The following is a 15,021-nucleotide window of genomic DNA, read 5'->3' as shown; positions in this document are numbered from 1 at the left end:
TGCCCCCAGTGCCCCCCCCTTCCTACGCCACTGGGCAGCATACAATCGTGTCGGAGAAATCGCGGGTTTGACGAACCGCACGGTGAATCACTCGCTGTTCTTCGTTGACCCAGTTACGGGTGTTCACGCTCAAAATATCGAAACATACTGAAAGTCAAACAGGGGCAAGATGAAGTTAAAGAGAATAAAAGGCATGAGACGCGAGATGCTGCCAGGATATCTGGTCGAGTTTATGTGGTGAGAACGGGCTGGAAAATAGGTTTGATTGTATTCTAGAAGCATTGAGATGAATAAATAATATTGGTTTATTCATCTCAATGTCTAGAAGCCATCGCGGAGCAATTATAGAATAGCTGGCCAACCCACATCTTAACAGTGAATGTCATATAGTCTTCTAGATACATGTACCTTGTTTTATGTTACTTAATCCATGAATTAGACTTCCTGAGATCAGAGAACAAGAATAAACTCTATTTTTAAAGAACAGGGCAGTTCTATACTCTAACATTGATCCTCTAACAGATCTTTAACATAATGGACTATTGGCCTGGTATTCTATAATTGTACCATTCTCCATATTAGGAGCTTATACAACAACTTTATTCCAAATAAAATCAATATTTCTGAGGGGTCTTATATTCAATTCAATTACAGTTAACGATCCCAATGGTGGGGGGGGGGGGTCGTTAAGTTAACCCAGTGAGATAGCCTGATCCCTGAAATCCAGCCTGACCTCCTAACCTTTGGCGCTATCCCACTGGTTCTTTAGCTGGTTTCTCCACTGAGGTTTTCTCTGGATAGTGGGAAGATGGAAATGAATGAAACGAGTTGTCAACAACCTCGTTCCCAGGGTCTTCTGTGTTGGGATGTCAAAAGTTGCAAAAGCATTGTGTAATATTTTCCTTTTAAAAAGTTTATTTTTACACGATGCTTGCAAATAGCTTTGAACATGATGCTAGATCTAGTTAAATTCTTATAAATTCTAATATATTTTTGAGGCAGACGTGTTTATTATGGCTGAAACGTCGATGGCTACGGAAACGTTTGTGGCCGAAGGAGCTGGGGAATGCGAACCTTTGGATTTTCAGGATTTTGAGGACGAAATACGGGAACTAATATGTCCCAAGGTCTAGTTCAACACTGCATTCTACACTGCATATTGTCTCAAAATTGTTTTAGTAGTCATAGCAAAAGGAGAGTGTTGCATTAACAGTTATTTTGCTTATTTAGTCAAGTTCTGATTCAATTAAAATTCACAAAAATTATTGCAACTAAAGTGAGCAAATTGCCAATTAGAATTTAGACCCAAATTTAGGCACTTTTCCTGAAATCAGTTAATCATTAACTTGCTATGTACTTCAAAACATTGGTCAACCAATATTTAAGGAACTTCTAAAAAGTAATTATTAAGTATTTTTTATCCAAATGATAGGTAGTCTAAATCTTACTGGTTTTATTTTTTATCCTCCAGGAGACCAAACAGGTTGCTTTGCTAAGAACATTGTCTGGTGATATTGAGCAGATTCAGGCAGATGAGATACTAGCATTGAAAGCAATCTTTGAAGATGACTTGCGGATGGTGGATGAGAGCACAGCAAAATATTTCAAGATCAAAATTAATCCTATTGCAGAAGAGTGCCATGATGATGAAGTGGTAGACCTGTGGTTTTGGTAAGTGCACAACTTTACCAGTAGTTTAGCTTATGTGGAATTGGTAAAATCCAAGGAAGCATTCTATGGGTAAGTTTGAAAACCAGAATTGAGATAGTTAATGTCATGCAGGTACAGTAATTTTGGGGCAGACTGAAACTAAATATTTCTAACCCTCATATAAATGAATTAATATCTCTTGTAATATCACCAGGTTCAATGTTATCAGTTCTTATCTAACAAGTTGTTGGCAAGTTAACCCTGACTTGATCACCCCTAGTACTTCAGATAGATTATTGTTTTGGTTGTTTTTTTTCAAATAAATATTCTGGAAGTTTAAGGATTTAAGCTTCACATTTCAGACAAATAGCAAATGCTGGAAAAGATCTTTCTTGCTAGAATTTTCCCTAAACTTCTGAGTTACTTCTCCCTCATTTGGTATTTTCTTCCTATTTTTAAATAAATGATCCTGTAACTTGCACACCACTAATGATCATGAGTCATGTAAATGAAAATCTATATTTCTCTAGCTTGCCATCCCAATATCCAGTTATTCCACCCATATTTGAGATTGAAGGCCACGGATCCTTGAGTTCTGCCAAAGCAGACAAACTTTATTCACTTCTCATGAAGGAAGCTTGTTCTCGTCTTAACACGCTCATGATTTATGATCTCATCGCAATTGCTCAGGAGTTTGTCCAGGAAACAATGAAAGAAGTTCGAGAGCGCAGGAAAACTGAAGAACTTTCTCGTAAAGATGAAAAGGTTTGCCTCCTAGATCGAGAATTATGTGTTTCTGGTTGATTAAGGACCAGCATTTTACTCATGACTTTTTGTTTTAGCCAAAAAAAGAAGAAACTAAAAGCGACAATGAAGAAACATGGGACGAATACAAGGATTATGGTGATATTGATTTGCGAGATACACAGAGATATATTGGACATATTCATCATGTTCTAGAAAAAGTCCCCAGTCATTTAAAAATACAATCGGTGAGAGCATAACATTAATAAAACCTAAATAGTGAAATGTCCTCAAGAAGTTAATTGCCACAAAAAAGTGTGAAACTGCACTGTTCTGCCTCAGTGACACTAATGTCAGTCTGATGGCCACCATAATCAATTTTTGGGTTTAGGGTAGTAATGGCAGGGGGTTCTTGGAGAGGGAGCTGTTAAAACTCATTCCTAAATTTTTGAACCTGTTGTCTGTCAGATCTCCCAAATGAAATCAAGTTCACAAGCTGCAGTTTTAAAATTTTCAAATTCACAAAACTCAATAAAAACGACTAATAATTGTAATACAGGTTCCTTGATTCATGTTACTTTAGCTTGAGAATATTATGAAGTACAATCTTGTTAGAAGATTCAATTCTGCCTGGGAGAAAATGTCTGTCAAGTATGAGAAAGAATCAAGGAAACACCGCGAACTGTATGTAACAAAACCAAAAGTGGCATTTCATGGAACACGAAAAGGAAATATACCAAACATAGGTATAGTGAGTTTTGAATGGTTGTTGAAATAATTGTTAAAAAAAGGACGCGTGCCCGGGCACCCACATGTGACATAATTATGGGTCTGCCAACTACTAGCAATAACCAATACTTGTGTATTTCAGTACGAAATGGTCTATTGGTTCCGGGAGGAAAAAGTGGTGTTGAAGTTGCACATGGCTCATCTCTTGGTGTTGGGATATATTTATCACCCTCTCCTGAATACAGTTTTAAGTGAGTTCACGTCACTGACCTATATTAGATGGACTGAGCGCGCGACCTATTTAATCAGGAGCTGGATGGTACCACCGTTGCTCACGTCATATAGGTCCTTGCCACTGCCTTGCTCTCACGCGCGCGTAAATTTGCTAACCGAAAATAACTGAAAATAAAATATATAGGTCAGTGGTTCATGTGCATTATTTGACATTGTCAGGTAATTTCGTAAAGAGTCAGGTCGCACTACCCCCCCCCCCGCGTTAACGAAAGGGGCCTCCCTACTGGTAATCGATTTCGAGCTGGCCATGCGTTTTTCTTTAATATTTTTTCGAAAATTATAATTTCTTGTAGTTATTGTGACATGGGAGGCAAAGTATTAGTCTGCGCTGTTCTCCAAGGTCATGTGAGGAGTGTCGATAGTGGTAGGTAGTCGTATAGGTCATCATAGAACCTTCTTCAGAACCAAACTAGGATGTATGTTTGTGGACGAATGATAATGGCTGATTAACGGCTTCATTTTTTAGCGTTTTCCCGTTCTTGCAAATGTGACTGTATTACTTGTGGTGACGAGATGGTTATTTTTGACGCCAGGCATGTATGTATTTAGAGGTTTGTTCATCTATGAAAACAAAGTTGAAACAATTTACTTCCAGTTGGGTTGGCGATCTTCTGATTCTTATTAGCTACTTACATTTCCAGGTATTGCCGTGCTACGTGATCACGCTTGTACCACGTGATAGTCAGGTTAGCGTGGACGAGAATGTCGCAAAGACCCTGCAGAAAACACGAGAAACAAAGGATGAACGATTGCAAAGAATAACTGCTAAGGTAATTGGATAGAACTTTTATAGTTACAACGTAAAGGAGGTCCATCGGGGATAATACTTTAGAGATAATACTGATAATATTTTTCAAGCGTTGGTTATATTATTTTGCTCGCTTACTCCCCCTGTTGCCTGAAATCAAATTAGTTTTAGCTGAAATACTTCATCACTCCAAACGTTCAGATATATTTCAGAATAAAGAATGTGAGTGAAATTTTCTATTTTGGTGTGGAAGTATTTTGAAACTACGAAAATAATTTACAGTCATTCTTATTTCCCACCAAATAGAAATGGTAGTTTTTCATTTGCTTCATTTTGATATACAAACGGACGTTTGGCGTATCTCTGCTCATAGCTGCAAAAAATTAAATGTCAGAGCCTTCCAATTTACTTCAATTCATTGTCATCAAGTATTTCACTTTCCCCTTTTATGAACCAGCATTGTCATTAGAAATTTCTATAGAGTAGATGATATTAGAGGTTAAGATGCCCCGTTTTCGGTATACGGGTATGGGTAGCCATAATTTGTTCATTGGAATTTCTTGTTGTTTGTACGTTTCATGATACAAATCATGCTTACCTCAAAAGGCTAAAGTCTACTGGAAAAGACTTGTCGAGTTAATCTTCGAAAAAAATGAAAAACACTGATGGAAATTCATTGAACAAAATAAGGCTATATCCGTACACCGGAACCGGGGTATCTTAACCTCTCTATTACATCGTTTTATTTCGTCTTTCATTTAACAATTGTCAAAAATTTTAGTGCATTAAATGATGGTCAACTTTAGAAATAGAATTTGTTTATTTTACTGCAAAAGCACGACTACTAATATATGTATGATTACTTTGATAACCCCTGGCAGATGCATTGCTACATGAATAATTGAAACGTTTGGTATTTTAGGCCAAGAAATTTTTTCCCTATGGTTTTGGTCCAGGAGACAGAGTTCAAATTCTTGATGCAGCTGACTCGGATGATGATGAAGATGAAGGTGGATCATATCAGGTACGAAAATGGTGGATTATATCAGAAGCGTTGTATCAAGGATTGCACTTAGACTTGCAATGACTGTAGGTTTTATTTTCCAACTATACGGTAGAATGAAAGATTTGAAGATATTCAAACTGCAAACGAGTACCAAAATGAGAAAGATATGTATTACGGCGATTATTGATGAGATAGATTGGTGCAAAATTACGAATCCCAATAATCCAGGTTTGTTAGCATTTTTCATTTGTTATCATGCAGTATACATGCATTACAGTATATAATTATATTTGAATCACAACGCCACAGCCCATGCATAGGCAGCCCAGAAATGTTTTCGTTCTCGTGGCGCTCGCGCGTGTACGCAAGTCTACTCGGTCTATTATTATAACACTCTGTCACAGTTCGGTAATAATAATAGACCGAGTATAATAGACCGAGTATAATAGACCGAGTATAATAGACCGAGTATAGACTCGCGTACACGCGCGAGCGCCACGAGAACGAAAACGTTTCTGGGCTGCCTATGCACAGCCTGAAACAACTTGCCGAACTTGAATCATCTAATTTGTGTAGTGTAATGTAATGCTTGTAAGTTTCCAATTACGATGCAAAATTTGGGTAAAAATAGGATTTTTAAAGTTTAACCCTAAATAGATATTATGGTATATTTGCCTTGTTAGAGCCTGCGGAATTTAGCCTGCGTTATATTATTCGTGTAGAAATTGAACCCCGCACTGTTCAAATATCGGCAATTAAAGTATGTACATGCATATATTACATATATTATCATGTTCCCGAAAACTGCAATCTACATAATTAAACGAAGGTCTGCCGAGAGCCTTAAAAAGTATAATCTCCAACGTCAACAAATACTTGAAATGTAGTTCTACTGACAGTATTGCCAAAACCGTCTAAATAATCAGACACAACTCTGAACTGGTAAAATCCAGGATCGTTGAACACTACTCTGTTATACAATATCCCAGTTTGGTCAATCTGATAGACGCCAAAAAGATGGTTACTTTCTTGTACTGGATAAAAGTAGATCGCACAGAACATATCGGTTGTTTGGGGGATATAGGGTTGGAGGTTTAGGAAGTCTGTGTTTACTGGGAGATCACGAGGTATACTAATGGATGTGTGTTGTAGTTTGGTGTATTGAGAGGGGCATTGGTTGGCTTGATAGAAGCACTGCATTGTACAGTAGCTAGATAAAGATATAGTAATAAAGGAATGATAGATGTTAATCACACATGTTAAACGAGTTTTTTGTGTTTTGTCGATGCATTTGAAGATTGATTGGTACATACAACTTTATATTGGGTCGAATCGTGGAGAAGTCCGTTTTTCTCTCTATTTTAGGCAGTTGTTAAGTACTAGACATAATGCGAAGTTCTTAAAGCATAATTTTTCATTTTTAGTCACCTACCCATCAGTGGTTGGATAGTAACTTTGTGGACATGAAACATTTAAACAATGATATTTTCCCAGAGTATTGAAGCATTCTCGGGTTTCACATGCATGTTCTCCTGTCAAACACTCGTTAATATCTAAAAAACACAAATTATTGCCTCGTTAGAAATTGTACTAAAGAAATAAGTTACGTCTCTTAATCTTAACTGTACGTGACTATAGCTTAGTTTCCCGTTGGAATTAATATCAAATGTGAGATTAGTGAGTTTTTATAATTTATTACATGCAGAATTAACTTTTAAATCCAGTTTAAAATCAATGCCAACGCTCATTAATAATTTGTAACCGAATTATGCATGTATATAGCCTTTAGGTGAATTGATAATGTGTATATATAACAAACAATATTGATATTATGAAAATTTTATTTTGAATGAATGTTAAATGAATTTTAGTTCTACATTTCTAATTTAATATATTACAAGTATTTATATATTAATAAATAAATATTATGTGTACCATATATTTATATATCTTACTATTCCAGATAATCTAAAAACACACAGAAAATGACTTTGATTGTTGTCAAATAAAAATCCATTTTTCAAAAACAAAACAACTTTTTCGGTTTCAAATTTATATCAGAGCTATAGTCCTCTAACTGAACATAATTACATTTTACCTAGTTTCATAAAGAATAACAATAAATACTGCGTATAGTGGTTTCTATTTGGGCCACCCTTTAGTGCACTGATTGGCCAAAATACAAGCGTGATATCACCTGTTTACCTAGACATGATATTTCATCCCAATGTAGTCTATATCCTCTGGGGCATTCGCATCTTCCTGTTGCCGTATTACATTGATACTGACATCTTCCATATCCTCGAAGAGGACAGCCATTTATACCTGCAATACAAGGAATGATCGGCTATTCACCCTGTATCTAGACAGAACATGTTTCTGAACAATTCTCGTTAGGGAATTTAAGATCTGGGTAGTGGTCAATGCATGGGGTACGAAGGAAAGTAAGTGGGTGGCTTAAGATTTCCGAGGACTCGACTTAGTACACTGGCGATTTCAGACGGCGGTTTCCTCCTCCAATAGTGTATGCTATAAATATACCCTAGAGAGAGAAAATGGTTGACACAAATCGTGATCAGGAATTCAAAAATTTGAGATGAAGTTAGTTATCTTCAAAAAATCACACTTATCTTCATTAATGCATAAACTTTTGCACAACACTGCACAACGCAGTGTTCTCTCCCCCCCCCGGCCCCGGTTCTACGTTCCCGTTAATAGCAGTCGTAAACCAGAAAAATTTCGTTTCCTTGTAATTCGGGTACTTCTAGTAAAATCAACTGTTATCAGAACTGATACAATAATCCAGTAATGGTAGTACATAAGTGATAAGTAATGTTGAAATTATTTTGTTTCATGGTAAAGTTATTTCTTACGTAAACAAGTAGTGCCGTCATTGGCTAGTCGTGATCCCCGTGGACACAAACATCGAAATCCACCAACTGTATTTTCACACATATGTTTACACCTCTGTGGCTGTTCCAGACACTCGTCCACGTCTAGACACAACGGAAAAGTTTTGTTTTCATTTCGTTTTTGCAAAATGGAATTAGGAAGCGTGTAAACTTGTTTCTAGGTAGTTCATACATAATGACATCCTTCATTATTACCTTTACAATACCCATTTTCGTCGCGTTTAAATCCGACCATGCATTTATCTAAACAACGATAACTTCCAGGAATATTGACGCAATCTTTGCCACCACAAATCGTAGAATATTTAACACATTCATCAACATCTAACAATAGAATATCGTATGCGTTGTTTCGTTTAACTGATATTGACGACGATTTTTTTGTGAAGAGATAAAATACAGCAGCAATCTCTACGTGCAATCACCTATACACGAATCGTTTTCATCACGTGTAAATCCACGTGAACACTTCTTCAGACATCTGTAGTTTCCTGGGGTGTTTATACAATTTTGATCGCCACAAATTGTTGGATTTTGTAAACATTCATCTGTATCTGAGAATGAAGCATTTTACAATATAATAATATGTTTATGTCAGGGTGTGTGTACAAAACGCGCAGGTATATAGAAATTAGGAACACTGCAATATCATCGCAACCAGGATCCGCCCCTGAGAATGGATGGGTCAAATTTAAAACGCTAAACGAAGAAAAGTAACGGGTGAAATTTGATTAGCTATTAGGCAGTTAATAAAATTTCATCCTTACCAATTCTAACCGTACCGTACCAAAAATTGTGCGCAGTGTAAAAGGGGCTTTATTAACAGATTTTCATACTAACCTTGGCACGAGCCATCTTCATCACGGGTATATCCACGTGAGCATTTTTCAAGACAACGATAACCACCTTGGATATTAAAACATTCCCGACCTCCACAGATGGAAGAATACTTGGAACATTCGTTCGTATCTGTCAGTGGTAAATACATCAATAGTGAATGGATGAATCCATTGTATTCATGAGACCACCACAGTGGGAGACTGATAAACAACGGTAAACAACGGTAACCAATCTTCATGCGTACATTACAACAAAAATATCCTTCACCAAACCTTCACAATCACCATTCTTTTTCCGTTCGAATCCTCGAGGACAATTTTCCAGGCAACGATAGCTTCCTTGAATATTGACACATTCCTTACTACCACATATTGAAGCGTACTTCAAGCATTCGTTCACATCTAAAAATGTACACACGGTAAAAAAGTACAGCGGTCTACATTCCATATTATTTTACGCAAACAAATCCTTCAATGGGACCGCATAGAGTGATTGAAACTCGTTTACAAGGCACCTAATAAATTCGTTTTGTCTGGATAAATATTCGTGCTGATAGGGTTCCTGTAAACACCGGAACCGCTCCTTCCTCACAGGACTTTTGCTCCCATGGGTTTTTATCTCGACAGGTTCTCGTCCGAGTAAACGTAAAAATCAGCGGGAATGTGATTATGACAATAATAGACCTTATGCATAATGACCTATCAAGCCGTGACGCCTGCAGGGAATTCTGGTTTTTGTAGTCGGGAAATTCAAGCTTCAAAATTTCCCGCCGTGACTACTAAAACCAGAATTCCCTGCAGGTGTCACTGCTTGTTACGTCATTATGCATAAAGTCTATTTGATCCATTGATTTGATCTGGCGCCACGAGTGCTGAAAAGCACGCCAACAAGGCTCATACACACGTAACACACCTACCTTTACAATAACCATTCTCATCACGCGTAAAACCTTGTAAACACTTTTCCTGACAGCGATAACTTCCTGGGGTGTTTAAACATTCCTCTTCACCACAAATTATTGGATTTTGAGAGCATTCGTTTATATCTGGGAGAAAATATGGTGAACATTACCTAAGTGCTGGGGAATCTTGGGAGTTTATTTGAAGACAAGGATGTTTCCATTAGATATTTCACACTTATTTGTTATATATTGTACTAACTGACCACATGCACATCTCTTTAACAAAGGTGTATATGAATGCTTACCAATGCACTTATTTCTTCTTCCTTGAAAACCTTGACGACAAACCTTTATACAACGATAACTTCCACGAGTATTTACACATCTGCGATCTCCACAAATGCCATCATGTTGAACACATTCATCAACATCTAAGGATATTATCAAGGTCAATTTTAAAATGTAAATATTTAGGTATATAGCATGACTCATTCTAGATACAAAAGGATACAGAACTCTCCAACCCTCCAACAACTTAGGAACTATTGACACATTTTTGTCGATTTTAGGCAGTTGTTAAACCACGTTATTTGAAGACGCTGCCACGATGCACTTTGTTTTATAAACCGCGGTTGATTTATATAGGAACGTATTTTCCGTTTTCTCCGTGATAGACATTGATAGATAAAGGAAAATAGTTTCTTAACAATATGTCATGAGTATAATATTTCTTACCAGTACAAACACCTCTTGTCGCTTCATAACCTTCTGAACATTTCTTCTCGCAGGTAAATCCGTAAGGTAGGTCAAGACATCGTTCTTCAGATTTACAGTCGTGAACTCCGCGCGTGCATTCATCGATTTCTGATGATGCGGAAACAAGAATAAAAATAAATAAATATGAATAATGATAATAAGAAGAGAAGAATAAGAGTGAATATGTTTTTTCTTTTTTACAAAAATATTATTTCGAAACAAACTACAAAACAAAACGGAACCGACTAGCTTTGATTATGGCTGAATAGCTACACAAATGTCGTTTTAAACTTCTTCCATATACAAAGTTTCAGTTTAATTCATTTATTTCATTTAATCTCATTTGTCACAACACAATACAATTATTACGCATATACATGTACAATAACAGAGGACATAAGTGTGACAGAGGAAAGGAACAGGACTTGCGTCCCAATTGACACCTGACCCCAATATTATAACTGGAATTTGCCACTTGTCGCCCAGTTTACACTTCATTTATGTTACATTTTAACATCTTACCTGGTATAACCTCCACAGAGTGACTTGGTTTAAATTCTCCCCAACTCTCACTAATTGCCTCCACCCTCAAGGTATGCTTTCCATTACTACGAACAGTAATGCTCCAGTTTCCAGGTCGTGGATCGTTGATTAATACAGAAACTACTGAGTCCATGTTTAACAATACATCGACATTATCATCCTTAAGAAACACCAATTCACCCGAACTATCCCTAATCGTGACCTCAATCTCCTCACCGCTGACAGTTATTACGACTATGTCCATAACTTCGTCAACCTCAACAACATAAGTACGCTCCCCCCTGGTAAGTTTATCTACGGAGTAAATGTTTCTACGATTTGGGTTAATAGAAACTTCAACGAATTCCCAGATTTTTCTAACTTCGGATTTATTTAGATTAACAATTTGTCCTGAGGATAAAGTTGCTATTTTTTCGTAAGTTTCCTGATCTGTGAAGTTGTTGTCAAGTCCACAGTTTCCAGTCAAAATGAAATTTATTCTGATTTTCTTTTCCTTCACAAGTCGTACAACTTCGGGCAGTACTCGGTAATCTTTAGCCTCGGCGTCTGTGAAAACGTAAATAACCGAGCCAGGAAGACTAAGTTCTAAGGCCTTTTTTATTGCTGTGACGCTCATTTCTGGGCAATCTTTCCCGCCACGCACGTAGATATTATTTAAGGCGTTTAGAAACTTCACTGGGTCCTTCGTTTGGAAGGCTGGTCCCACGTCTATCAAATAGAAGGTGATTTTAATGTTATCAGCAGTAAACGTTCTTCTTACATATTGTCTCAGCGATGACAAATTGGGAATACTTGTAGGAAACGTGTGGGGACTGTGGAAGATGGATTTTTAGGATTTTTACAGCGAGTAGTAATGGTACTCTTCCCTTGCTCACGCGGAAACCAAAGTGAAATTGCAATATATGCAGGGAGCCCCCCTCCTTTAGACATTTAGGCAATGGAGGGTGAAAAGCAAATGTATTAATGAAAACCAAGCACTATTACCATTTAATCATTTTAACACAGACACTATATTTTCGATGAGAAAATTTTGAAAGTAAACACAAGTTATATACCTATGCAGTCAGGGGTATGGTGAATTAACAAGGGCAACAATTTACTCTTTGTTTATTCGAATACCGAATTCCTATTGCTGAATGCCGCAATTAGCGAGAGCGGAGAGTCTGTCAGTTTTATCACATGTGGTTTTATATTGTGCTACACAGTTTGGGCAACTAATGTTAAATGGGTGCACAGTGATAACGTGCGCAAATATGGCGGGATGATTCGGGAGATTAGGTGTGCGTTTTAACAAAAGAGATTCCGTTTTAAACAAAGTCGTAGAAGCAAGAGAGTGAGAATAGGCAGCCGCATTAGCCAACGGCAAAAATTAATTCCATGTTGAAAGACAATTGTATTCAATATTAGAGAGCTGAATTCTATGGGCACGTCGGAGTGAAGCGACTTTTCGTCGCTATTTGGGTATTCAATGCTTCAGTATACAGAATGTACAATGCCTTGAATGGGCATAATTTCTGTTGACGAGATTAAACCCATTGAACGTGTTTGCTATCCTTCACTAGCTTCTATCGTTCTATGGCCAATGATTTTGCATTTTATTTCACAGCAGAGCTTTTAGTTCCCCTTCAACATACGAATCTTAGCCTTTGTCAGGGTAACCTTCCATGCAATTAGGATAATTATTAAACTCTATGGAGTAATTAGATCACACAGCCAGAGAGCGGCAATTATCAGGAATATCATAGGTGCCTGATGACCTTTGAAATATACTGATTGGTGAAAATACTGTCGCAAGATATGCAAATTATCTTGTTCACTTTTTAACACTTCATCAACGAGGGTACTATGAATGGTCGTAATTACCTTCACGGGAATATTTTTTATACTAATTCCCTAAATTGCACAAGTCGGCTTCGTGTATCCGACATAGCGTGAATGCTAATGATGATATATAGACTGCTGTCAGGGGAGGTTTCCAGCTCCTTGTTGTGATAATTATCTGATTATGTCAAACTATAAACTATTTATCGTTGTTGCGTCAATTGAAATAAAAAACTAGTCTGTGAATGCATTCGAAGATAACCAGTTCTGTGTGAACGTTTGAATACCAAGGTGGGGAGAAAAGTCCAAATTATAGTGAATGACCCACCTCAGTTATATAAGAACGAACGTTTACAAATCAGAATTGATTACTTGCCTTTGCGCAGAACATCGCATGTTTGATTGGTTTGAAACGGTTCTATATCCCTCAACCCTCGCGAGATTTTGGTTTTGGAAAGTGGAACATATAGCAATAAAAGTTTGAGATAATCTGAGCACTGAGGCTCTATAAATATAGTACGTCTACAGTCCGTTCTCATTCTTCATTTATGGGTTATGGTCAGTATGGTGCATGTCTAGCTGTCTATTAAAATGCTTCAAGAAACCACAGTTCTATAAATAACTATCCCCCATGTTAATTCAACATACTTTTTATATTCTTTTTTAAAAACCTACCATTTGCATCACCTATAAACTTCTTACATAGTGTTCCCTAACCCAAACGACTACGTATCTTTATGGGCGTCTATTTAGTCTGATAAACTGCCACCACAAGACATATAATTTGTCATCAGTAAATACAAGTTTAATATTATCTACCACTCCTAAAACTTTGCCTTACCAGGATCGCGGAATGGTACCAGAATGTAATTCCGAACTGGCGAATCACCAGTATTTATAGTCCTATTAAATATTCTCTTAGCACCAGCGCGAACTTGTACCAGATCATCGTACATGCTCCCTGTGCGGTCAAACACAAATGCCAACGAAATACTTGTATTTGCCAATATTTCATCAACGTTGGATGTGTTCTGCAAGAGTTGTTTCGTATATTCGCTACCCCGAACCTTGTACCAGCTTACCGCTAGCACGAGGCGAAAGACCAACCCTAAAATCCATAGCTTGTGATCCATTTTTTAGCTTCAAGTCATTACGGCAAATTACATGTACAGGATGAGTTATCACAGCACGGCTCCTCTATTTATGAGCTGTTTTTTGCCTTTGGCTGAGCTATCAGATTTCTTGTATGATTGGAAAATGATTTTCATCTACTGTTGTTTATTTTACGTGATTTCTTACGTCTCTGTGACAGCGATGAAGATTAGGTCTCGAACATGGGAATCTAATCACGAAATACCTAGTATAACTTCTTTTATACATCGTATTCAATTTTCGTGACTGTCTCTTGATCTGATGAATTGCTAGACGAGGATTGCCTGTGTTGCCGTTGATATTTGTATGTCTTTATTGAGGTGATTTTTGTAGGAGACGCTTTTTTTTCTCTGCGCATTTCTGCTGTATGTTCTGTATGTCTATGGCATGGTCCTATACGCGTATACGTCTTCGGACATCGGGAGTGGTTTACAAAAGTAGAGCTAAGCAACGTCTAGTCCAGAGGTCATAATTTAATATAAACGGCAAAAATAATAATGGTCAGTTCGCCCGTGGTACTAATTCAGGTAGCTTCTGCAGTTCTGTATACGTTGCCTAGTAGTTAGTTAGGACTCGACGCCAGTTAGTATACCTAAAGCAAGTAATCAACTGACGTGCTTGAACTAAAAAAGCTGGTCAAATATTTCGTACTACTCATGTTTTAGAATTGGCCCAAGAAAGTGAAAGCCTCACACTGATCTTTGGGGACCGCCTGCAATGCAGGCTAACTGATCTTTAGCAGCGCGGTGTTTTCGACCTCGTTAGTTATTTTCATCAACCAAACCGATGTGAGACTTTTAAATCAAAAGCTCATGTATGGAGAAAGGGAAAATTGCCCTGAGTGATTATTAAACCTATCTAATTAATAAGCAAAGTCAATTCAATGAAGACCCAATACGTGTGGTAACAAATTGACACTGTATGT

At 37.3% G+C, this 15,021-nt stretch overlaps 2 protein-coding genes across 3 annotated transcripts; one reads left to right on the top strand and one right to left on the bottom strand.

The window, feature by feature from the left end:
• Positions 1-174: 174 nt before the first annotated feature.
• LOC114530286 lies at positions 175-6,683 on the top strand. Of its 2 annotated transcripts, none has more exons than XM_028551894.1 (13): positions 175-237; positions 1,003-1,127; positions 1,472-1,671; positions 2,181-2,415; positions 2,493-2,642; positions 2,978-3,140; positions 3,266-3,374; positions 3,711-3,781; positions 3,884-3,954; positions 4,059-4,187; positions 5,088-5,189; positions 5,284-5,399; positions 6,596-6,683. In XM_028551894.1, exons 2-12 carry the CDS (start codon positions 1,014-1,016, stop codon positions 5,356-5,358), a joined length of 1,419 nt encoding a protein of 472 aa, XP_028407695.1. In that variant the 5' UTR covers positions 175-237; positions 1,003-1,013; the 3' UTR covers positions 5,359-5,399; positions 6,596-6,683. The 2 variants fall into 2 exon arrangements, with proteins under 2 accessions (XP_028407695.1, XP_028407694.1); XM_028551893.1 differs by lacking the exon at positions 175-237 and adding an exon at positions 853-891.
• LOC114530285 (hemicentin-1-like) lies at positions 5,310-14,366 on the bottom strand. Its single transcript, XM_028551892.1, has 13 exons — positions 13,786-14,366; positions 11,103-11,831; positions 10,560-10,688; positions 10,130-10,255; positions 9,840-9,968; positions 9,196-9,324; positions 8,924-9,052; positions 8,509-8,637; positions 8,279-8,407; positions 8,045-8,167; positions 7,377-7,496; positions 6,604-6,724; positions 5,310-6,381 (listed from the first exon to the last, which is right to left on the bottom strand). Exons 1-13 carry the CDS (start codon positions 14,075-14,077, stop codon positions 6,015-6,017), a joined length of 2,652 nt encoding a protein of 883 aa, XP_028407693.1. The 5' UTR covers positions 14,078-14,366; the 3' UTR covers positions 5,310-6,014.
• Between the last annotated feature and the right edge of the window lie 655 nt (positions 14,367-15,021).

This window comes from Dendronephthya gigantea, unplaced genomic scaffold (assembly GCF_004324835.1).
Source record: "Dendronephthya gigantea isolate DGI-Jeju-01 unplaced genomic scaffold, DenGig_1.0 000061F, whole genome shotgun sequence".
In the NCBI taxonomy this organism is placed as follows: domain Eukaryota; kingdom Metazoa; phylum Cnidaria; class Anthozoa; order Malacalcyonacea; family Nephtheidae; genus Dendronephthya; species Dendronephthya gigantea.
This window is presented reverse-complemented; position numbering and strand designations above follow the sequence as displayed.

Bases quoted from the DNA above. Each gene is read 5' to 3' on its own strand.
- LOC114530285 (XM_028551892.1), bottom strand. From the start codon at position 14,077: ATGGATCACAAGCTATGGATTTTAGGGTTGGTCTTTCGCCTCGTGCTA. The intron at 8,408-8,508 runs GTGATTGCACGT...TTCTATTGTTAG, and splicing joins TGAAAACGATTCGTGTATAG to ATGTTGATGAATGTGTTAAA. The intron at 6,725-7,376 runs GTAAACAGGTGA...TGTGTTTTTTAG, and splicing joins GGATGAAATATCATGTCTAG to ATATTAACGAGTGTTTGACA.
- LOC114530286 (XM_028551893.1), top strand. From the start codon at position 867: ATGTCAAAAGTTGCAAAAGCATTGT. The intron at 892-1,002 runs GTAATATTTTCC...TTTTTGAGGCAG, and splicing joins AAAAGTTGCAAAAGCATTGT to ACGTGTTTATTATGGCTGAA. The intron at 3,782-3,883 runs GTAGGTAGTCGT...TTCATTTTTTAG, and splicing joins TGTGAGGAGTGTCGATAGTG to CGTTTTCCCGTTCTTGCAAA.